We start from the raw sequence: 24587 nt of genomic DNA on the forward strand, positions 1-24587 counted from the left end.
TGAGCTCATTCTACCTGCGTCAGCGCAGGGAATAGGGATGCTGCAGATGACATGGTGAGGAAGTGTAATGAGGAAGTATAGATTTTTCTAGCGGCGGTGCTGGTGTCGGCGGCGGTGGCCCCGCACTCAAGATCGTCTTCTTCCTCTCACCAATCAAGCATGACGTGATTTAAGCCTTCCCTCACAGCAGGTGAACTCCAGAAGAACGGATTTATGAAAATGTTTAACTTTTTTCTTTGAGTCTGCTCTAGGCTTCCTGTCCTCACTCAAAGCCAATCAACCGAAACACTGTTTCTCTCTCTCTCTCTCTCATTCTCTCTCTCTCTCTCTCTCTCTCTCTCTCTCTCTCTCAGTCAGTCTCTCTGTCCTTACTACTTTTCTCCTTTTTGCACACTGTCGCTTCTTTGTCCTCACCTCCAAGAAATAGGGAAATAGGGACAACAAATCTTTCTTCTCAGCAGGGATTGCTAGAGGGATTTTTTTTTTTTTTGTTGATGGTGGGTGATTCTTTCATACCGTGGGTGTGGAAGCCGATGCTGCTAGATTCTCAACTGCTAGATTCTTGTGGCAAAGCATTGAAGCCTTAATGCCCACCTGTGGTTTTGATGCACTGATGTTGCCAAACATAACATATATATATTGTCTCTTAAACGGTCAGCATCTCCCAGGTTTTTCTGTAGAGCTAAGGAGAGAAACATGTCACACAGTCAATTCAGCTTTCCTGATAAATTGCCCCATCTGCTCCAGCAGGTGTGACACAGAAGGCAAAAGAGAAGAAGACAGAGCGAGAGAACGGCGGGAGGAGGAGAAGATTATGGTATTCGTCTGATCCTTGAGAGGGTAGAGGTTGCGTTACCTGGGGGACTGCAGCGAGGGTCTTACTGGTAGTGATTTCTCCCCTTGCTTGTCAGAGTTGTGGCGCTGCTACATACGCCGCTTGTTTTGAGTCACTCGGGGACTGCGGTGGCACCAGCAGCAGCCGGTCAGCTGAGGAATCAGCGGTGATGGATGGCTATGTCTGTCCAAGAGGATGGAGGGGTCACCGGGCTTCAGAGCAGTGATGGAGGCACCTCCCTGCTCGGCCCCCGTGACTCTTTTAATTAACCTCTGTGGGAGGACCAGTCTCTTCCTTTAGAGGTAATCACAGCCCGGGAAGTCCCTTCATCAGGACTTACCTGACCTCTGCGTGTCCAGTACGGTCCACACTTCCCCTCCCTCCCTCTCCTGCCTCAGCTCCCCCCCCCCCCCCCCCCCCCCCTCACTGCAACGCTGCTGCTGCCACACAGGGAGAGAGGCAACAACACTGAGGGAATCCACAAAATAGAATTATGCCGAGCTGTTCATAGATTTTTCACTCTCCTCGTCCCAGCCTTTCTCTTTTTGTGCACATCACAGCACATCACCCAACTCTTTTCTATTTCGTCTATATCCCACTCTCTAATTCTCCCCTCTTTGCTGCTAGTTTTCATTTCACTTCAGTGCAATACAATTTCCAAGGGCCAATTACAGTTTGACGGCGAGTCAGACGAGGAACCAGTTTCTTGTTCTCCTCATCTCTCCTCTACTCGTCTCTGCTCTTACTCAAGACCTTGTGGCCTCATTATATACAAACAGACAAGAAACATAAACAGAAATAAAAAAAAAATTATCCTATTTTTCATACTAGACTTCTAAGGGACAAACAGAGTCCTCAGTGCTCCTTGGGGGAACCGAACCCCTCCGAGTGATGCCCCAGAACGAGCAGATCAAACGCCTCTCTTCCAACTCTTCTCCTGTTTTTTTCCATCTCTCTATTTTGGTTGCTTTCTTTCATGTTGGGGAACAGTGGCTTAAGTGGCTCTATTGGAGCTCTCTGATGGGCTCTCAAATGAAGCCTGTGTGAGCTGGGGAAATAAATTGGTTTGTTCTGAGGCTGTGACTCCCGTGGCGCCCCCTGCTGTTAACTCTCTGATCTGTTCAGTCTCAGACAGATGAAGGGGGCCGGGGTGAGACAGGCAAAACACAGTACACAAAGCTGGTGGGGTAGGGGTCGAGAAAACAGGGAATTGGTATGAGTCACACAACTTGCTGTGTTGGAGCATTTACATTTCATTTCAGTCGATTCTGCCTTTTTGGAGAGTTTTATACATGCTAAATGAACACTCTACATTTTATTTATTCACGATGGGAGGAATGGATGAATAGGAGGAGAATGCATGGATCCACAACTCCACCCTGTGGACACCATGCAGAAAATGGTCATTATTTGAAAACCCAAAGCTCCAAGGAGCTGACTCCCCTGCTTCTATCAGCACACGCCCCATCAGGCCCTGAATATTACAACTTTTGATCAGTCCTCAAATTGAGCTACAATTCTCACATTATTGTTTTCTAAACTTGGACTAGAAAATCTGTTTCCTCATGGCTAGTTTCTCGCCATACTTCTACTTCTTGAATGCCAAAGACATGCCAAGTAGGCTATATCAGTTTGGTTTGTTCTTGCATCAACAATTCACTTCTGAATTATTCATTTTTCTCCACAATTCACGTTTATCCATATCTTCTTCATTCCCCTGCAGCCGAGCAGAGTCCTTGAGGTTTCTGTTAGCTTATCTGAAAAGAGAAGTCGCCTACTGTGTGTGTGTGTGTGTGCGTGTGTGCACGCCTGTGTGTGTGTAGGTGTGTGTGTGTGTGTGTGTGTGTGTGTGTGTGGGCAGGGGGCTGGTCACACCTGGGCATGTATGCGTGCATACACACATGTATGTGTGATTGTGTGAGAGTGAATGAATCAGTGTATGTAGTATAGTGTCCTGCTGATCTGGTAAGACTCTTTTCAAGTGGTTACATTCATAGCTGCTGTATTGGGGTCAAAGGTTGGCCTGTTGCTATCATCAGCAAGTCACTGAATCCCTTCAAGCTCCAAGGGCATGTTTATTAGCTCTTTGTGTGTGTGTGTCTCCCTACTGGGGCTTAGGAATAATCAGCACTATAGCAAAAATTTAAGGGAAAGTTTATAAAAATTGAAATGAAAATATTTGCTTGTGGACCAATACCCTATCCAAGGCAATGAAAATTTTCATAATTACATGCCAGTCAAAGCCAATATTTCCCCTTCCTCTGCTCTCAGAATGATAACTTAGCTTGGCTTACTTTGTAACAAGCGTGCCTTAAACTTCAATATCATTTACATAAATGGTGTCTTTGAGGTTTTACCGCCTGGGCGTTGGCTTTAGGTCTTTAAAGTTTACAACTAACTAAAGCAACTAAAGAGCTTATAAGAATTTTATTCCTGTATTAGTGAGGCTTTGAGAAGACTGCTGATTAAAATGTTTTTCTATGCTGTATAATATGAACCCTTTGCACGATTTCTTCATTTGTTCTCCTGTTCTCTTGCAAAAAAAAGTAATCATATAATACATTTTAGAAGCACACTATACAAATATTACAGCAAAACCCAAAAGCCCCTATAGGAATATCATATACATAATATAGTGATGCAATAAGAGATTAAAAAACTAAATCAAAACAAAGTATAATAAGGTCACTATAAAGTCACTACTGAGTAGGCTACAACAGACACACTAAGTCCCTATAGTAATAGAAATATGATAGGAATTATAGGAATATTACAGTGATTTTTCATTAGGATTATCTAGATTTCCACACCTGAAAATACAGTTCTATTCTATTCTATTCTATTCTATTCTATTCTATTCTGGCCTGGTCTGGTCTGGTCTGGTCTGGTCTAGTCAATTCATTATTTGTTATTCCCCTCACAAACATGCCTTGTGGGCACCCAGCTAAAAGCACTTGTGTTTATTAGACATGAAAGCCGATTATGACCCAGGCCCGGAGGCAGGGCCGCAGAGGTGAACAAGCCATCTGATTGGACGCTGGTGTGTCAGGAAGTGTCAAGAAACCAATTGGAAGGCGCAGAGATTTATCACTGCCGTTGACCGTGCGACCCACCTGTCAACACTCTGCACTTTTCTGTGGAAATGCAATGACAAGTAAACTTTGTTTTTTTTCTCACAAAACAGCTGATGAATCCGGCTCGCCGTGTTATGAACAGCGGGGAATACTAATTAACGTGGAAGAAAGTAATTCTCATCGGGCATATGGAAGAAGTTCAGCACAGCTTATCACTGTTGTTATCTGCACCAGCCGGACTGTGGGAATGACATGTGTTGCCAGTAGTAGGATGGAGTGGTTGTACCAGCGATGCCATAAAGACACTTTGTTTCACTCTGTCCTTCGGTCGGTGTTGTTGATGTCATGTTTGGTAAGTAGTGCACTACCGTGGCTAGGCTACCGTCATTATTTACTTCACAGTTTGTAGATAGCTTTCCTTTGAAAACTTCTAGAAAAGCTTCATAACAGCCACTTCATGTCGTTATTAAACCATAACAGATGAGAGCTTTGGCATCGGATAGGCTAAATTATTTTGAATTATAAATTTAGGCATTATTAATTGTTTCTGTAAACGTCGAGTTGTGCATTTACGACGCATCCATGCCTGACTATGCTGCTGGGCACAAGCAGGGCAGATTATGAATTGGCCGCCGCATCTAGGCCTACTCGTTTGTTTGTGACAGACGGCGCCAAATAATACGAGGATAAATACTGAACGCTATCCAACACGTGGCAATGTATTCAGAGGGTAGCAGATAATAAACTGGAATTATAACTCTCTCTCAGCCACACATAAAATAGCCACTGCAGAGACAAACTTCACCTCGTCAGACCTTAACTCGGGGATGCCACTAGATGAGTATTAGGTGACGTTGCTGTGACCCGTACCCCCCATCCCACCCTCTCCAGCTCTTGGTCCTGTCCGTGTCCATGTACCCCGGGTTGTGGTCTATTGGGGTCCAGCTCCGTTCTGCCTTCACGGGGAGCTACGTACCGGGCCACCACTCTGTCCTTCTCATCAACAGCCCCAATGAACAGGCAGCCAAGGACATTGGCAGGTACAGTAGTGAGTGATCACCACATGCCAAGCTTCCCATGTGCACCACACTACTGTGTCAGAACATGCTGTATGTGCTAACAGGAAATGTATTAATCATTTTGAATAAGATTATTGTTTTGAGGTGGTAAATTGTAACCAAGCATTACAAACACATGGTTTATTTATTCCATAATTTTGTTGTTTCTGCACAAATGTCACAAATCTTAACTTATCTGTTACTGATGTAAATTTTGAGAACTATTCCCAAACGCTACCCAAACTCAATGGCTTTGATATGGCTTGTTTTTGCACTAATGAGTTAAACAATTCAAAATCAGCCAGTCATAAGTTATTTTTGTGTGTGTCTAGATTAGAGATACAATCTTGTCAAGCCTTAAACCAGCGGAGCGCTGTGTTTGCACTCCCCACTCCTCTGTTGGCATTTTAGCTGCATGTAAATGAGCTCTATCTATTTACCATGTGTCAAGAGAGAAAGTAGCCACGGTGAGGTTGCCAGATATGTAAATGGCCTCCCTCACAGCCACCGGTTAAAGGAGGGGCACGGTGGAGCTGCTAATAAACTATAATATTGGCTGAGCTATAACAGAAAACAGTGTGTAATATCTTTTCCTAATTCGTTGCATAAAACTCTTTCCTGCAGTCCCCTCGAAGAGCAACATAATGAGGGCCTCAGTTTCATGCTGTAATTGATAAACAGCTGGTGGCTTGTAAGTGTTTAATTTCTCTTCCTCCCGACTCTTCATGCCCGCCCCCCTCCATCTCACTCCCAACTCCCTGCCACCCTATCGCTTCACAGGGCAATCATGGAGAGGAGGATGGCGGCCAGTATTAACATTCTCCCCCGGACCTCCACCATGTAAGTTATGTTTGACCCCAACTTGACACCATCGGCTCCCCAACTGACCCACGACCACTAAGATTGGGTTTTGTATTGTACCTCACTTGTGCAGACAGATACACACACTCACACACACACACACACACACACACATACGTGTCGTGTATTCTCTCTCTTTTCTTTCTCTCCACTGCATACTGGTTACCTAGGAAACCACAACTGAGGTGAATGGGCTGCATGCGAATGCTTTCATCAGTTTTCCTAACACTAGAGAGCGAGAGGCAGTTAGCCTTAAAAGTGGTCATATGTTTATATGCATGGATTAGCCGTGCCTGTTAATGCATAATCACAAAGGAGTGTGACACACTGGCTGTGGAGGATGGAGGGGGGCTGAACAGAGGACAAGGAAATGCAATGTTAAACCTGTTAACCAGACAAAGGTTTAGCCTAAAAATACAGGATGTCATTGGATTAGTTTAGGGGTTGGGGTGGTGGTGGTGTGTGGTGTCTGTGTGTGTGTGTGTGTGTGTGTGTGTGTGTGTGTGTGTAGGGAATGGGTTTCAGTTCTAACTTGGTCTATTTGGTCTTACACTTTTACTTTTATTTCCATATTCTCAAATGCTGCATAACCCTAACCCTAACCCTAACCACTGTTCATAAAAATACTCGCTGTTCCAATCCATGAAAAAGAGCAAAAGGCTAAAAGCACAGCGGTGGCTTTGCACCTGACACTTTAAAAGCCTGTAGGGAACAGTTTGACAGTATCACTGAGGACAATCCTGTGGTTTTGGCCAGCTGTCAATCAGTCGCAGGCTGTCGCAGATAGCTGTGCATGGTTTGACTGGAACTTTGTGTCAGAAAGAACAGTTTAAGGAAAGCTTTTACATGAAATCTAAAGGCTTTGCACCCCATACCGGTGCTTTTCAGCCTCTAATGAATGTAGTACATGTGAACAGTACAGTTCTCATGTCTTGCGATCTTTGGTTCTTTAGGTATTATTGGAAAGGGGAAGTCCAAGATGCAACTGAAATTCTGATGGTAAGCTTACTGAGAAAGCCCTTTGCCCTCAAGTTTGTAATCAAAAAGTTCTCAAATAGTGAGCTGACTTTCCATGGTGTTAAACTACAAGCAGAGGCAGTAAGTTGAAATGTCATTTCTGTTGCAGCTGGTGAAAACGAAGACCTCCAGGATCGAGAAAGTCATAGATTATGTGAGGTGGGATTCTTTTGCTTTTTGTATTGATCATTTCACATTGTAACTATGGCATACGGCATATGAACTGTAACGGCTGTAATGGCCAGCATAGATTTGGGCTGTAGTGAATATCTATATGAATGAATGCTATGTCTTATCTGACTAAGTGTGTGTGTGTGTGTGTGTGTGTGTCCCTCCCAGGTCAGTCCACCCCTATGCGAACCCAGAGGTCCTCAGCTTCCCAGTGCAGGATGGCAGTCTGGCCTACATGAAGTGGATGGATGAAGCCATTCCAGATGACTGACAGATCATTAAACCGAACCCGATATCACCATGGACTGTGAGTGGACGAGGAAATGGAGCCATGTGCACGGGCTGCTGATTGAAGGCTTCAGATCGAAGGGTTCAGAAGGCGCTCTACTGAACAGTTGTTCATTAGATGACATTCACACTATTACCTTGCCCTGACATTTCATCACTGTAAACCCCAGAATGTACTGTGGAGATCTGTGGTTGCTGTCTTTTGAAGAGCCGCGCTGTTGGACTTCATGTGCAGATTACTCCAGCCTCCACAAGCAATGAACTTAGACTACTCTGCTTTTGATGAAAGATGCTCTTTAGTTCTGCTTTTTATTTATGTATTTATTTAAGATGACTGTATCTTTAAGATTTTGGAAAGATCAAATGGAGTAATGTGTAACTCATCGCATTCCTCTACATGTCTATTTTCAGCTTTTACTACAGTTTTAAAATAGTAATATTTTGTGCTGTACCACAATGAAGCTATATAGTAATCAGTATAGTATAGTAGTGCACTTTCCACACTGAGTTAAACAATATAACTTCTGATTATCACAATTATATTTCTTCTTTTTGGATTTGGCAATTATCAAAAAGAACTTTTTAAGACTAAATGTTTCAAAGTAATGCTGTGCTTGGGTGCACACGGGACATAAGACCATGATTTGTCCAAAGTATTTCACTGAAAAAACATTATTGGTTTATGCATCATGATCTCTGTTGTGATTAAATTGCTCTTCTCAGGCAATAAAGACGGACTAAGGCCTCCTGAAAGGGAAGACCTGGTTAGCAGCACTCTGAAGCAGGCAGGAGGTCAGAGCAATCTATACAAACATACAGGACGATAGATTACTGATCTCTAAAGCTGAGGCAGGGGAGCAAACAAACCCTTTTGCCCATAAAACATGTACACAGGTGTTGACATTTCCTTTATTGGTTTGAATGATGTGGATACCACAAAAAATTGCTTGCCTTGTGTATGGTGTTTGTGCACGGCAGTGAGGCTCAAAGGGCGATACTACTGAATTTCAGCATTGCTGTATGTTACTCCATGCTCCATGTTTATTCAGCCTGTATTAATAAAACATTTACTGCCATCTTGCATAGTCTCGAATGAAAGCTGCACAACTCTAATGAGGATAAATTAACAAATTCAGACGACTGTGACAGCACCCAGGGTGATTTTCTGGGAATTAATGTACATGTTTTGACTGTTAGGACTGTCCTGCTGTTTATCGTCTCTGTTTCTCTCCCTTTCTTTCTCTCTCCTTCATCTCGGTCTCTCACTTAAATTGTTTATGACTTAATATGAAATGTTTTCATTGTTCTCTCTGTAAATGTACTGCTGCTGTCCAGCCCAGGTCTCCCATCTCCACAGGAGATATTTAGCCAAATAAAAGCTAAATAAAATAACAAATCAAATAAAAAAAAATGAATTCATTTGTTAATCAGCTCTCAGCTGTACACCTTGGGAGCATCACAGATCAGAGTCTTGTTTTTCTCGTTTCTTGCTTTCACAGATATTGATTGGACTGGCAGGACCACAGAAGTAACAAATGAGTTTGCCTTTAAATGTCCTATTAATTAAACCTTAAAAGCTGCTTTAATCTTTGTCATCTAAAATACCACCAATCAGTCAATTCTACCATCCTACATTGGTGGTTATATACAGAACTTGGCAGCCATACTTGCTTACCCCAGTAAAACAGATTTGAGCCCTAGGCCTCAGTCTGCAGAAAGTGTTTCCGGCGTGAGGTCCCAACAAAGGAACTGCAGACATGGTTAAGTCAGGTGTTGTGTCTGTAGAGCCACCATAATCCTCCCCACCAGGTCAGGACATCTAGGCCATTTGGTGGCAGTTGTCTGACACAGCTGTGTTTGTTTGTTTTTTGTGTGTTTGTGTGTGTGTGTGCTAATGTGTGTTTGTGTTTGTGTGTGTGTGCCTGTGCGTAAATGTGTATGTATCCATACTTTCATCTGTGCTCACATGGATGTGTCTGTACATGTTTACAGTGTGTGTGTAAATGCCATGTGTGAGCATGGCAAACATACTTGGTGAGTAGGAATGAGTAGGTATGAGTGACCACTGACAACTGACACCATTTGAAATAATTACTGTGTTATTGTACTTCATATTGCAAAACGAAAAAGTATTGTGCAATTTGACTAAATGTTCACTAGAGGGTGCTGTTTCAGTACATATAGAATACACACATCACATTAATACAACCACATGTGAATTATTTACAATAAGCAATTAGTAATCAGTGTCTCTCAATAAGCTGTCTCTACCCTGTATAATTCTTCCTGACTGAGGAGCATGCAGAGAAGGAATATGTCTTTGTCTTCCACATCAGAGAGTTTATCAGGGTCAGCCTCATGTAGTGAACTCCTCTGACATACAGGGTCCAATATGACTTTCCTATATGTTAGTATGTAATAGTGGCATGCTGATTTCTGTATAATATCAGCATTGCCAACTAATACCTACCCCAGTGAACAATACACTGATTAGCTTATCACAAATCACTATATTGGACTTCATCAGATACACATTTTTGGAGAATTGCAAAAGTAATATATGGGATTTCACTTCTCTTTAAATGACCCCACCTCCCCACCACCAGCAGCACTTTATTCTGTTACCGTTGAATGTTTTTCATTATATCTGACTGACTTTTAGTATCACTGTGCTTCTGTAAAGACCTACAGTATCAGTCAAAGCCTCATTGGTTGAGGTGAATAAAGAATTACCATACAGTTCCACATGAATATTATTCAGCCTGTGTAAACCCAGTGACATATGGCTAAATCTTAGTTTTTGCTGTGTGTCATTACATTCTCCATGGGGTACGGAGATGGGAACAGGATAATTAAGAATAGGCTGCAAGAACCAGACGCTGATAGCTTGCTCCCACTGAGTCTGTTAATAAAATGAGGATAATGATGACAGAGCAATAACAAGAAAGCAGCAGATCTATCTGTTTGATGTGAAGTGTTGTCCTCTGCTTTTACCTTAAACTTACATCTAGACTATAAAATATGAAATGTATATGAAATGATACAGACATGCAAGCTTGTACCCCCCCCCCCCCCACACACACACACACACACACACACACACACACACACACCAAACACTATCATCTGATCTGCTGATGCTTTTGTACATTCAAACCTATATTCAAAGTTAGAATGCTTGCATGTAGAAATTGTATAGAATTATGGCGTTATGAATATGAATGCGATGTGTAGTGGCATCACTGCAGTTTGTAAATGAGACCAACCATGCAATCATGACAATATTCTAGCCTTTATGAATACCTGCAGGGTGACAGCAGCAGCAGCAGTGAGGTCAATGACTTTCGAAGGCTGCTGGGAATCTGTCACCCCATACCGCTGACTGGGCAGTTAGGGTCGGTGCATCGGACAGTAGGCATATTGATGAGAGAGGTGTGCACTGAAAATACTGTACACATTTTCACATAGCCTACTGAGAAATCAGGCAATGTGTCACTACCTGCCTGCTAGAATTGCAACGGTGACATGATCCACTGGATTACTCAATTTCAGTAATGTGATGTGATTACTTTCTTGTAATCTGGGATATTTACCTCCATAATTCATATATGTGCAGTTCAGCAAGCATTTTTTCAATTTTGAATGTAATTTCACTAGTGTTCATTGCACCATCTGCAGTAGTATGAACCAATTATGTAAAGATATGAAACGTTATGTTATTATCTATAATCTCATAATCTAACACATTTGAAGTAATCCAACACCGGCCATCTACAATATTCATTTGATTGCTGTTTTTGTTAACAGTGTCTAACAGACTGCAGTTATAATTTTTGTAGTCGGTAGTGCAAATGCAACCATGCAAATGTACTTGTCTAATTTTAAAGTGAGTAATAAGTGCATGTGTGACAGATGCACGTGACAAGTTCAAGCTTTGAAGACATGCATAGCTTAATTGTGGGAAATTGGCTTACTCTATGCAATTGAAAATTTGTACCATAGACCATAGGCTGGTTTGAATGCTGTCAAGATGATTTTCAATGCCCGGTGATGGTTTGTTACTACCTCACAGCAGTAAAGCAGGGGATATATTAGTCTTGTGAAGTCCTTTCTTTCACATGTCTCTCAATCATCATCAAGGCTGGGTCAAGGTGTCAGGTAGGACCTATGCAATAGCCCAAATTGCCACTGATATCACTTGAAAGATCAAAAGCTTATGTTAGACTTTTTATTATTCAGCAGGGCAGGTGATCACGTTTTAATGCTTGCAAGCAAAAGTGAAGACAGTTTATTGACCCATATGATCATTTACACTGGTACTGAGAGAAAAATTGCTGACTAACATATATAACTGACATAATTCCTTGAAAGCTGTCTTTGGCATTTCCCTGGTACTTTTCATGCAGTCTGTTCTTATTTCAACTGCAGGCCTTTGCTATCACCAAAAAGGTGGTTAGGGATTAGAGCTTTAACTGAATTTAGTATTTAGTCAAGACAATACTTCTCTTGTAGCTATAGCACTGTGCAAGTAGCCTACTATATTTTTCAAGTGGCCATGGAGAACTGTCTTTTGGTCATGTGTGTGGTGCGAAGGAGCTTGTTGACAAAAGCTGACATTAAGATCAACCTTTCATGTAAGATACACTCCACTACACAGGTATTACTGAGTTGCCCCCAGGTAACAGGTTTAGGGCATTTGGGATCAGTGTATGCCACCAGATGTGCGGGCAGGCGGACTAATGATCTGTCATGGTTTACAGAGAAGGCCAAACCCAGACCTTGTTTTGTGGTGGAGGTTCATGACTCTTTGGCACCTCAGCCTCGATTGTTCCTGCACAGTGGGGAAAGATGACTACTGGTGACCTTTCTGCCTGCTTCTGGTGCAAACTGCTACTTGTATCACCTGCAGGAAAGAGTTGAAAGCATTTTAAGTTCAAGCAGAGATTTGCATACAGTACGTTAAAATAAATACAGCTAAATAATCATTGTGAACCTGTCCTGCACTAATTGTTTTTAAGTTGTGTGTCTGCTTCACATAACTTAGTATGACATGAACGTTACAATAGTGTTTAATATCCAGCAAAACACCTTGGCTATAGATTCTACTCACTGCACTTTTAGTTTGTATTTAATTATTATCAAGAACTGTTGTCAGTAGGGTTCGACCAATATGGGTTTTTGAAGGCTGATACCAATACCACTATTTTTAGACTTAAGTCACTGATATTTTGAACCTTTTGGATTTTGGATATTCAATATCTTTAAACTTGACCATTTTTATACAAAAAAAACTAGTGATGACTGACTCATGAAGATTTCCCCCACCCACTAGAACAGCATGCAGGTTAACAACAAATAAACACACAGAGATGGAAACATGATGGAAACACAACACGCATATGCGTACATGTGCACACACGCACACACACACACACACACACACACACATACACAAAAGTCTACAAGTCTTAGTGAGTTAGACTTGAGTATCACCTCTCAGAGTGCCCACGCTGGCTTTAGGTGGGTGTATGAGAAAGCCAGGAGACATCCAGCTTTTCCAGAAGATTAACTCCAGTTATACCCAGGGACCAAACGTCTGCTCCGTGCTGATGATTGTACCTGAGATTTCATCTCCCACATAGCTATCCTATCACACTTATCGTGGACCTTACCTTTACCATTTTCACTTGATTACAGTACTTAACTTTCACAGTTATGTTTTCACACTTTCATCTTAGTTCTTGGTTTGGCTTAATAAAAATCTCTGCATCTCATCTTTTCAGTGTCATTTCAGTGGACAGCTCTAAGTATTTCTCTGCTTCTCCCCCTCTGAACTCTTCTGTGATGATCTGGGGTCTCTCATGGTTTCCGTCTTTTCTGTCCCACCACAAGCATGACTGGTAGACTGTTGTGGCTTGGTTCTAGTCATTATTCTAGGCTTGGACAATCTCAGAATATCAATGGAAACCTGCTTGACACATGCCTTCCAGAGGCTGTGTTTAAAAGCAGCGGCAATACTCTTTATCCTGGCATATCTGGCCTAATAGCATTGGTGTCTGAAGACATTTTTATGGCAAATGCAATATGTCTCAATGAGCTTATAGCCTCCACTAGTTATGTATGATGTCACCACCAAATGTATTTTCAGATGATTGGCTGAGCATTGGCAGTCTGTGTGTGTGTGTGTGTGTGTGTGTGTGTGTGTGTGTGTGTGTGCGCGTGTGTGTGTGTGTGAACGTGTGGGTGCACTGAGGGTTGAGCTTGAAAATAGTTCTGACCTTGAAAATACACCAGTTCTTTTTTTTTCCCCCCTTCTGCTCAGCAGTGCTGCTGTGTGTGAATGTTGAATGCTCAGAGTTAGAGTTAAGATCCTAATCATTCTCTGGCTGTGACGAAGTCCCATAACCTTCAGATCACTGAGCTCATTATGCCTCGAATGGACCTTTACAACCCAAAGCCTCAGCCAATCACATTCAGGGTAATGAAATTGCATTACCACCCTAATGAATTTGTCCTCTACTAAATGTCATTGCATGGTTCGCTGCAATTAGCACCTTCCCATTTCTTAGTAATTTCTACAATACAGCTACCTGGTTCTGACCTACACTGTGGTAGCAACTGGTCGTCTATTTCTTATTAAATCAATTATTTTTATGTTCCATAGAGACACATACACACGTATATAGCTTCAGGCTGAATATCGGTTATTTGATAAGCCAAGAGAAATAGCATGTCTATGAAATAAATATGAACGTTTCTAAAGGTGGGGCCATTATATCAAACCTGCCAACCTTGGAGAAAGTTTTGTAGTGCCGTCTTGAGTGTGCGTGTGTAGTGATGCACAGAATTTTTTTTCAGCTCATGTATATGTGCTGTAAAAACATCTAAAGCATATAGTGCATTTTAGGCAAATGACACCAAAAGTATGCATGTGCTTGAAATAAATACTGAACCATTTACAGTAGCTCAAAGTAGTAGCAATAAAGTTTCAATGTATAACACTGATTCTTGAGAACTGGGACAAAACAAGTCTTAATTTGGAACAAAATAAAATCCAAACATTTTAAGAAATCTAATCAGATATGTTTTTAGAACAAGTTCTCGGTTATCAAGCGTGTTTTGGTGCAACCTCCTGGTTTTACCATGTCTTTTATGTCGTTTCTTGGTTTGTGTCAACACCATCAGACACAACACAGATTTAGAGCTTGAAAATCTTTATTTCTGCCACACACCTACACATATGTGCAATTAAATGTTGAATGTTGACTTTTAATCATCTATTATACAAGCCCACATATTCCTTTTTAAACTCTTAACTTAAACTTTATATAAAACTTTAAATCTTTAACTTTAAATCTTAAACTTTATTTAAACTTTATCTTTAGCAGAAGAATCACATTGGATATCAGAGAGCATGTTGTGAAGTTAAGACACATACATTCTTTAATAGATCAAATACCATATTTGAAATATTTATTTAAAATCAGTAAAAATTCCATCTGATGGAGGTGACAGAGACTTGAAGGTGGTGAATGAAATCTGACAATGGCCTAATTACAACAAGGTTACAAACTTCATATAACAATTTAATACAACAAATACATTCTTTTCATGCCCAATTGATCCTGGACAAAAAAAAAACGAGCTAAAGAGTGATCCGCAGAATACAGAATACCTTACAGTGCAATACAATTTTCAAGCATGAACATCATGGGACTCATTAGGTGCAAGCAAACCCAAACCAAATTGTATCAATTCCTGGCTATAAAAACTGGCTATAAAAGGCCTGGAGAAGATGGCTCCATCAGTTTGACCAGAATATGTTCAACTGGTATGAAGCAAACATCTTTTCCACCTTGCTTTGGATGGAAGCGCATGTTGGGCCCATGAGGGGGGGGAAACTCCACTTGCACATGCTTGAAGATCAGTATCCGCAGTGATGGCCTTGGCTAACCACTGGTCATATATGACTGCAAGCCAGTCTCCATAATTAATGTTGCCAGCATATAGGCTATATCTGCTGTAGTCCCTTCAGGACCGTTCTGGGGTTCGTGCCTCACTTCTCCCATCAACATTGCCAAAGGGCTTCTTTTCTTTGCTCCATCACTCTTCTCAGTCTGTCCCCTGGCATCGATCTGTTGTGTGTTTTCAGTCTGAAGAAATGTTGTCAGGCTGGAACGCATATCTGTGGCTCACTGCAGAAACATGACAGTGGTCTGCAGTGGATACTGTTTCCATGAGGAATAACCTGATGAATTTCCCTCGTCGCTGGTACTGGTTTGAGTGGTTGAGTAAGGAGTGCATCGTATGTCTTAATGTCCCCTTCAGTGATGTGGTAGAGGTGGATGGAGCAAAGGTTACTCCCAACTTTCTCATGGAAGATCTTTCCATCCACAATGTCACTTCCTCTCAGAACAAGGATGTCAGCAGTCCTTTTCTCACTTCATCCAATGGCATCTGGAGCTTTCTTTGGAAACCCAAAGAGTGTTTGTTGTTTTCCACTCCCTGTTCCTTCTTGTCTGTTCTGTGTTTTATGTTTGTCTTTCAGATCCCAGTCCAGTTCAAGTTCATGCTCCGGTTGTTGTCTGCCTACTCACCTTCCCGCCTCCTGCATCACCTGGCACCTGTCTCCGCCCTGCCCAGCTGCATCTCATTCCCTCATTACCCCCTTAGCATTTATACTAGTCCATTCCCCTTTGTTCTCTGCCAGGTCGTCCAGTGGTTTCCCTAGTCTGTTCCAGCTGTTTTTCTGCCTGCCTGTTAATTTGCTATCCCGGTTTGATCCTGCCAGTTTTTGACCTTGTTTCTCTGCCTGTCGTTTCGGTACCTTTGCCTAAGTTTTTGTCTTTTCTGGTTTTTACCTCCTGTTTGGATTCCGAGACTGCCTGCCGATTAAACCCTTTTTGTACTGTATTCCTGCCTCCACCTGTGTCTGCATTTGAGTCCTCACAGATCCGTGACAGAACTAGTGCAAACAACAATACTTTAACCTCTTTTTCCCTCGCTTGTAAAAAAACACATCACAGACATTTAAACGCATGAACTGGAAGAGGCTCAACTATTAGCCAATCGAAACCATTGTTACCTAAACACAGTGGCGAACACAATTCCAACACCAAGCAACTAAATAAGCATGTAGCCAAAAGTGTGCATTGTGCATGTGTGTGTGCTCGGCACTAGTATTGGAGAATGGATATTTTCCATTTCACACTACCCACACAAACGTGATGAAAGCTGAGACTCCACAGATTCCAACAGTCCTATCACTCTACGACCAACACTCACTGAACTAGCCGTCAAAGAACAACAACAAACCCACCACCACCGCCAACCATTGCCTGTGCACTATGGGGAGGATGGTACCCAATCCAGGAGATACTGTAAGAGGTGCATCTGCAGGGTGAAGACACCTGTGCACTGTAGGAAGTCTCAGGTCCCCCTGTGCCTCATTTCTAAAAGGAACTGCTACTAGATTTGGCACAATAACAAATTGGCCTAGCGCAAATTGCAGTGGTCCCCCCCCCCCCCCCCCCCCCCTTTTTTTTTGGTTGTTTCTTGTATTTATTTAGTGCACAACGGTAGAATCTAATGATTCATGGCTATATATAATCTGGAAAGGCTTCATAGCGTGTAATTATCCCACTGTAATTGAAATCAATAGTATTTTACAGTCAGATTCCATGTTATGAGACAAAAAAGCCATTTGGCACAATATGGGTACTTTAGCTCTCCAAATAGCTAAAATGGAGAGGCCGCCAAGTACTACTCTTACTAAAATGGCTGTAGAATTTTTGAGCTTCACTTCTATATCATCAGATTTGGAGGAGTTGCAGTTCAGAACTTGTAGAACAGATTCAGTAGCATCAATGTCTACTGGCTCATTGTTATAATAATGTTATTCACTATTCATGAATGTTATTCATCAGAGTTTTGTTTAGGCGGAGGTAAAATTTTCAATTTCTGCTGTGGTTAATCTGCTTTCACTCTGGCCTGGTGATGGTTACATAAAAAAATACACTTGATCTACATCCTCCCAGGTGTTATCCATCATAGACACCTTACAGTTGTGGAATTATTACTGTATGAGTTTGGGTATGTCATTTTAGGCGAAAATTAACAAGCACAGATCCTGTACAGACCCACGGCACGTATGTTCAATTCAATTCACTGCACTGAAGCATTACGACAAGCACGGTTATCAGTTAAATAATTCCATTAATGTAATTTAGATACCGCAGGTAATAACGTTACCTAACAGACCCACGGCATGTGGGTTGCGTTTATAGGGCAACGGAAGACCTGGATGTATGTAAATTAACGGAAGAGTGGGGCTCAGTGCGGGAGCAATGCTCTGCTAGCGCAACACGAGAGGCCATCTTTTAGCCAAAGATGCCCTCTAGAGGCCATCTCACGAAGCAACATCTCACGAAGCGTTACCTGACTGACTGAGTGACTGACTGCCTGACCTGAATTTGCCTCGTGATGCCCTCGGCTGCACCGTGGGCAAAAAAATAGTCTAGGGTTGAAAGGGTTAAAATGACAAATGGTAAAATACTCTATTAAAACAAAGGAAAGAGGTTTTAGTCCAGTCCCCTCAGCTTTAATGTCCTTTTCATCCACCGGCCCGGCGTCCCGCATGGCAGGTGCAGACAGGGACTGAGACAGCTTGAGCTCAAGCAGTGGGCACCCAGCAGCTTCAAATAAAAAAGGAGTGTAGTCAGGACAGGCACACCCTTCTCAGTCAGCCATTTAGTTCAGTGGGGTTCAATCCCCTACATTAGCTCCAGTCTAATTACGTAGATATTTTAAAATGGTATTGACACAACATAGGTAGGTTTGGATGGGAGGAATAACCTAAAATAAACCCACTACACACTAGGAGTTCAGATAAATGTGTAAACTGTGCAAATAAACTAAAATGTGAGACTGCTACCAAATAAACTCAAAACAAATAAGGCTACAAAGCACACTATAAATCCACAGCAACCCAAATAACCAAAGGAGTAATAAGACCCAGTCCAACACCCACTGGCGCTGTCTGTGCTAATACAGGATAAAAAGGCTGAAGCCCAAGACTTGGTAAAATGCCATCATAGTCAGTAGAATGTGCATTGAATATGACAGCGCCTCTAGGCAAATGTCTGATAAACACAATACAAGGTGTAGGTACAGATGAACGGGAGAGGTACTTAACTGGAGGAAGGTGGAACGCGTCCCTACCTTCCCACTATCCTCCAAGGCCTCCTCTCCCTCGTACACCTCTATCCATGGCGTAGTTGCAGACCTCGCGTTTTTCAGGTGTCCATAGCTCCTTCCGACGAGGTGATCCTCTGTCTGACGAACATTAGTGCTCTTACAGGCACCACGCTGTCCCCAGAGCTGCTTCTCGATGGACACCTGCTCACTAAGAGCAAGGACGAAGACAAACCACCTACACCTGCGTGCCAATCGACCACGTACCAAAGTGGGGATAGGGGGTGTGTCGACCTATATTCGACCAATATTCTATATGTGCTGTTCTTTCCTTCCGCAGTTTGCCTGAGCTCTGCCAGTGTGCCACTGTGCTTCACAAGTTTTGTACTGTAGTGAGCACCACCTGCTGTTTGGTCCTCAACTCTGTCCCATTGCTGCCACTCAACATGGGTCAACTCTTGCTGTGAGGTGAGAATTGCGTGAAGACGTCGGTTTCAGGAACGTAGAGGACATGCCTCTCTTGCTGGAGAGCAGCACGTTAGTTCAAAACTATTCTCCAGTTTGCTAGACTTAACAATTCCTGATGCTCTTAGGACCTCAAGCATCGGGTTTGCATTTTCATGGTACTGATGCTGACATGTCTTTAGATCAGATGGTTTTGGCGCTGTGACAAAGAAGGGGCATAAAACACAGAATGATGAGTAGCTACGTTTTACACTCGGGTTCTTTTTGATTAGCTGCCTGTGGAGATTGATCATTGTGTCTGTGAGGATCATTCTCTGATGCTTTATCTTCTTCCTTGTGATTGTGTCCTATTTGTCTGTCGTCAGTCATGCAGTTTTAATGAAGAATTCCTGAACCATCTGGGGGATTGTTTGAAAGTATGTTGATTTTTTATCATTAGTCATTAGTCTTCTCAGTGTTTTGTTATCCCAAACTGCTTAATATTGTATATTAGGTGATACTTCTAGGATCCTGACAAAGATAGGTTATTTGACTTTTGGGTAGAATTATGAGGTGAATTTCTTTTGCTTTCAGGGAACTCTTTGAGGAGGAGGAGATTTTGGAAGAGCCAAGCTTTCTTTACTGAGGGGTTTTTGAGTTTGCTTCCCTGTAGAATGTCCTCAGTTTTCAGCAATTCTTGTGTTTTTATTGTTACTGTGCTCTCTGCACCATATCTACTTTCTCAGTTTGTTGTTCTCATTTATTATCTTATCAAGTTTATCTTTCAAAGCTTTCATCTCCCTTGAGCGTCTTTTTCTTGTTTTTTTTTTTCTTTCCCCTGCAAGAGACTGACTACTGCAACTTGGCCCCTGCATACCTTCATCTAATGGACTATCTGGAGGTTTCTGGGTGTTATGGGCCTTTTTTTCCTTTTTGCCTTTCTCCTAAATAATAAGTTTAGCGATTTTGGACCTATATAATTTCTCTCTCTACACATACCTGTAGTACTTGGACCCTCAGAGAGTTTCGAATTCAAATCACTGATTTGAATGAAAGCTTTTATCTTCCCTTCCTCAATCGTCTTCCTCCATCTTTCCCTTTCTTTTCTCAAGAATTCATTCTTTAACTCTGGCTGACTGTTAATTCTCTGTCTTTGCTTGTAACACTTCCTTTATGGCATGGAAAAAATGTGGTCCTTACTATGTAATTATGTAGTATTTAAGGCCACAAATAATTGAATTAAGTAAATACCCAGACGGACATCAATCAATGGAACATAGGCCTGTCTACCTGCATTTTACTGTTTGCACAACAGATAATGACATTAAAGCATTTGGACTTTCCCCTCAGCTGACACTTATGCTATGATTGCAGTTTGATTTAGCTGAGACAAAAAGGCAGGTGACCCTAAGGCTGGCCCTCAGCTTCGTAAGTGTCAGACGTAGCTTTCCTTTAGATTGGCTTTCTTAATCAAGGTGTCGGTATAGCACTTGATACATTTTTTTGTTTGTCTCTTCTGTATTAGTTGTTAAAGCTACAATGTGCAACTTTTCGCCTTGAGGCAGAAAGTGTATTGCTAGTCCCCCTTCCGTCACTCATCTTGATGAACTGTCTACCTTGAAACAGTCACTGTAAACTCACTGCAGGCGCTGAAGAAGCAGACAGTGAACACAACTGCAATAAAAAAAAACAATGCCGAGGTTCACTTGTTTTTGAACGAGTCTTGTCTGCCATATGTTTAACTTCAATGTTCTTTTGATTCTCACTGCTTTCTGATGTTGCAGATGGGGGGAATTTAGGCATGAACACAGGCCCACACAGATTGATAATGTATAATATATATAAAATATAGCAAATTGTAGCTTTAAAGTCTGGTATGATCAGATTTGTTTATTTCACCTCTGACTACGGGTGATCGGCTGCAGGAATTAGTCCACGACTAGACTATTCTCAAACTTCAAACCACATGACTTTACAACATAGCTCATGTTTGATATCTGTGACAAAAAAATGAAAATAATTCAGCTACTCTTGGGGAACAATTTGACAAAAATAAGCATGTTTTTGCTGCAGTAGCCTTAGTCAGGTTCATTTTGATTCTTGAGGCAGGAAGGAGCTGCAAGTCGTCTGATTTATTTTTTCTACACTTTGATATCTGTGACACAGACAGGAATGTGCATTCATCAATGTTGTTAGGAAGTTGACTTCATCACATGAGCTAAAGCTATGCTAACTGCTACAACATGCCCATGATTAATCACTTAATGCATCAAATCTTGTTTTATTTCATATGTTGACTGATTAGTGGACATGTAATCTTGACTTTCCACATCCCCACATTTACCTTGGCACAGCAGCTAATGCTACACGGTAAGGATGCACCGATCAATCAGCCAAAGATCAGTCGGCCACTGATCAGAATCGTCTGATAAATATTCGTAATAGGTCATCAGTGATCAGCCAATCACCGTTTCAACTGCCCTATCGGTTTAAAAAAAAAAAAAAATCTGGATCAGGAAAGCGGTCGAACGTAAGCCGCAAAAAGTCTGAGCTAATTAGTTGCAGTCAACAGAATGTTAGTAGTGTAGGCACTTCTCCATCTGCTATTGACAGTATTGACAGCTATGTGTTTTCAATTTCACAGCCTACGATCATATATTAGCAAGGGTGGAAGTAACTAATTATTACTCACGTTACTGTAATTGAGCAGCTTTGTTGTGTATTTGTACTTTTTTGGTTATTTTTTTAAGTCAGTAATTTTACTTTTACTTAAGTACATTTTTGCTTAAGTATTGTACTTGACTACATTTTAAATTACATCCATTACAGAGTAAAAATATTGCCAGCTCGCAATAAACATGAGAAAATGAACCAGTGTAAATTGGCCAATTGCAAAACCATTCACGCTTCGCCAGTAAGCAAAGAAGACAAGAGTAATCTGGGTTTACTTTGTGCACTTTATTTTGTCATTTCCAAATTTTCCAATTAAAAGAATCTAGTTTGAAATCTGTGTTTACAATTGCATGGGAAAGATCAAAATGAACAACTTTCTCTTACCTAAAGTAACTCCTTTTTTACTTTTAGTAGATTTTTACACTGATAATTTAACTTCTACTTAAGTAAAATTTCAGCAAGGTAACAATAGTTCTGCTTGAGTAGGATGTTTAAGTGCTTTTTCCAGACCTGTATATTAGAACCAGTTTTAATATATTAGACAGAAGGCAGAGCCTATGCTGGCACAATGACAAACTTTTCATCTGCTACCAGTGAGTAAGCACCTCAGTAATCAAGCACACCCTAACATGTAATTACTATGCTTGGATAAACCTATGATTTATTTACACATGGAGGCCAGCTGTATCATGCAGCCATAACAACAATCTGTTAAACCCAGTGCTATATTGGAATTTTACTATTTATGCTTGTTGTACACTTTTACATGATTTGCAGTTAGTAGAAAGTCTGGGTAAAATGAATCATTTCAATCAGTGATCAGATCGGTGACTGGCCGATCACAGTGTGATCACTCACCAGAAAAACTGATCGGTGCATCCCTAATTGGAGACGTATTTCAATAATTTAGGTATAGTGATGAATAACACTCAGTTTTCTAGCTCTTTGTCATGCTTGTATGACATGACTGTATGAGGGTAATGAAGTCTTAGTTACCAGTGTGCAGAGGGTGGTGTAGTATGAATGACTCTGACCAGCAAATAGAGAATAACAATATTGTAACAGTCAGTTTGTTAGACATGCAGTGGAATTCATATCACACACTGCGTTCACATTATATCCCCCCCCCCCCCTTCTGCTCTCCGTTAAAAAGCACTCCGACTAAAAGCTAAGGGGATGACTAACAAGCTGAACACTGAACAAGAGAGGTCAAGTGGAGAAGTAAGTGCAAAAGAAAAGTCATAAATAAAGTTGTGCAGTTCTCCCTATGGAACCCAATTGAGGACATTGAGTTGTTGCTTGGCGTCTCCTCTCCATCAGGTAAAGGTATTGATCCAGCTGGGCTTCCAGTTGAGAGCTTGCAAGAAAATGTGGAATTGGCTTGTATTCGGAGTGCAGACAAGGTCTTGGCTATAGTCTCATATCATCTTTATCAGAGTAAGAGAAGAGAGGTGAGGACTCAGGGACATTTGTGCACTGTGGCAGGCTTGGATAATATCTTCCCCTACTGTGACACCCAAGTAGCTCATACACAACAATGTGCAAATGTGCACACACCCAATATTTTGTATGGAGAGGGATAAAATTGCTTCTGAAATGTCAGACACAACTGGATGTATCGCAGCTACTTTGCAATATCTCTGGAAAAGTTCTGAGTCAATAAATTAACTTTCTTTAACTTTAAATAGAGTAGCACTTTCATTTTCCTAGCCTGGGCCCTAGTTCCGACTAAGTCAACCTAACCTTTACTATCTCTTTCAAGTATGACTATGTCCTAATATAATCGTCAGTAATGTCACTTATAGTAATGAATGTGTGTACTGGAGATCCAGTGTTGGATGGTGTGTTCATCCTATGCTAACTCAAACTGCAAATAAAGTGGTAAGCATACATAAGATCTGTAGCATAGCCCACTGCTAACGTTAGGCAACATTATTATTAGCAGACAAAGGTACGTAGGTGCTAATCCTTCTATGTAATGCCAGGCTAGTTAGACAATTTAAGGTGCTTTACGTATACAGTAAAACTGTTCCTGTTACAACTGGAAGAAGCAACAGAGGAAGTAGCAAAAAGGCATTTCTTAGCTGCAATGAATGAACTCCAACTTTTTTGTTTGTTTCTATATAGTTGTGCGAGTAAGCTACCTAACCGCGTCACACTCTTCTGTCTGGTTATTTTGGTAGAAATCCCAGTATATTACAAAATGGCGACGAGGATAGAAAAGAACAACACTGCGTGCGTAAGACACTGAAGCAACCGTGCACTTATTATGTGAAAAAGTCTCCAGAAGAACGAGGCATGTGTTGGCTAATTGACGTTAGCGTAGCATATTGATATAGCATGTGAAGATGGCATGCAAGTCGACTGTGTGGATGAATACAAAGAACCCAAGGTAACATTTTATAATAACGTTGTATTAACTAACATGAGTTAATGCATCAATTAATGGTGAACAATGCTTAACTAAGGCATGAAAAAATGTATTCATGTTGTATCTTGCATTAATTCATGTGTTATTGACTGTAGTAAGCCATTAGTTGGAAAACCAACTGGATGCATCATTGCCAGGAAGCCCTTAATTGAGTAATGTTTCACATGGACTTGTGAAACAGAGACAGAGACATGGGCTACTATCTGACACACATGAGCAGGCTAAAATGCTTTTAATGTCTACTTATTAAGCCTATAGGATGCAGATTGCTCAATGCACAGCAAACAGTGAGAATATCACTTGAAAGAGGCAACGTCAGAGGAAGGGTGTTCTTAAAAATGCAATACATCTTAACTCACCTGATGGCACGTTCTACATGTATTCTCAAGGCTTGACAGGTGTCTGGCCCTTCTGACAGCTGGCACTTTACCTTTAAAAAGGGTGTCATAACAGGTGTCGAGCCAAATCCTGTGATAAGAAAACCCCCATCAGCCTTCACCTGATCCCCATATTTGATGTATGAGTAGAAGTCAGACTTGGCT

General features: G+C 41.4%; 1 protein-coding gene across 1 annotated transcript; it reads left to right on the top strand.

The window, feature by feature from the left end:
* The first annotated feature begins 4156 nt into the window (after positions 1–4156).
* LOC139930762 (protein CutA homolog) lies at positions 4157–7287 on the top strand. The gene is made up of 6 exons (XM_071924024.1): positions 4157–4261; positions 4801–4949; positions 5748–5807; positions 6782–6827; positions 6955–7004; positions 7185–7287. Exons 1-6 carry the CDS (start codon positions 4157–4159, stop codon positions 7285–7287), a joined length of 513 nt encoding a protein of 170 aa, XP_071780125.1.
* The last annotated feature ends 17300 nt before the right edge of the window (positions 7288–24587 follow it).

The sequence above is a fragment of the Centroberyx gerrardi genome, chromosome 2, assembly GCF_048128805.1.
Source record: "Centroberyx gerrardi isolate f3 chromosome 2, fCenGer3.hap1.cur.20231027, whole genome shotgun sequence".
Taxonomy (NCBI): Eukaryota; Metazoa; Chordata; class Actinopteri; order Beryciformes; family Berycidae; genus Centroberyx; species Centroberyx gerrardi.

Bases quoted from the DNA above. Each gene is read 5' to 3' on its own strand.
- LOC139930762 (XM_071924024.1), top strand. From the start codon at position 4,157: ATGACATGTGTTGCCAGTAGTAGGATGGAGTGGTTGTACCAGCGATGC. The intron at 5,808-6,781 runs GTAAGTTATGTT...TTGGTTCTTTAG, and splicing joins CTCCCCCGGACCTCCACCAT to GTATTATTGGAAAGGGGAAG. The intron at 6,828-6,954 runs GTAAGCTTACTG...TTTCTGTTGCAG, and splicing joins ATGCAACTGAAATTCTGATG to CTGGTGAAAACGAAGACCTC.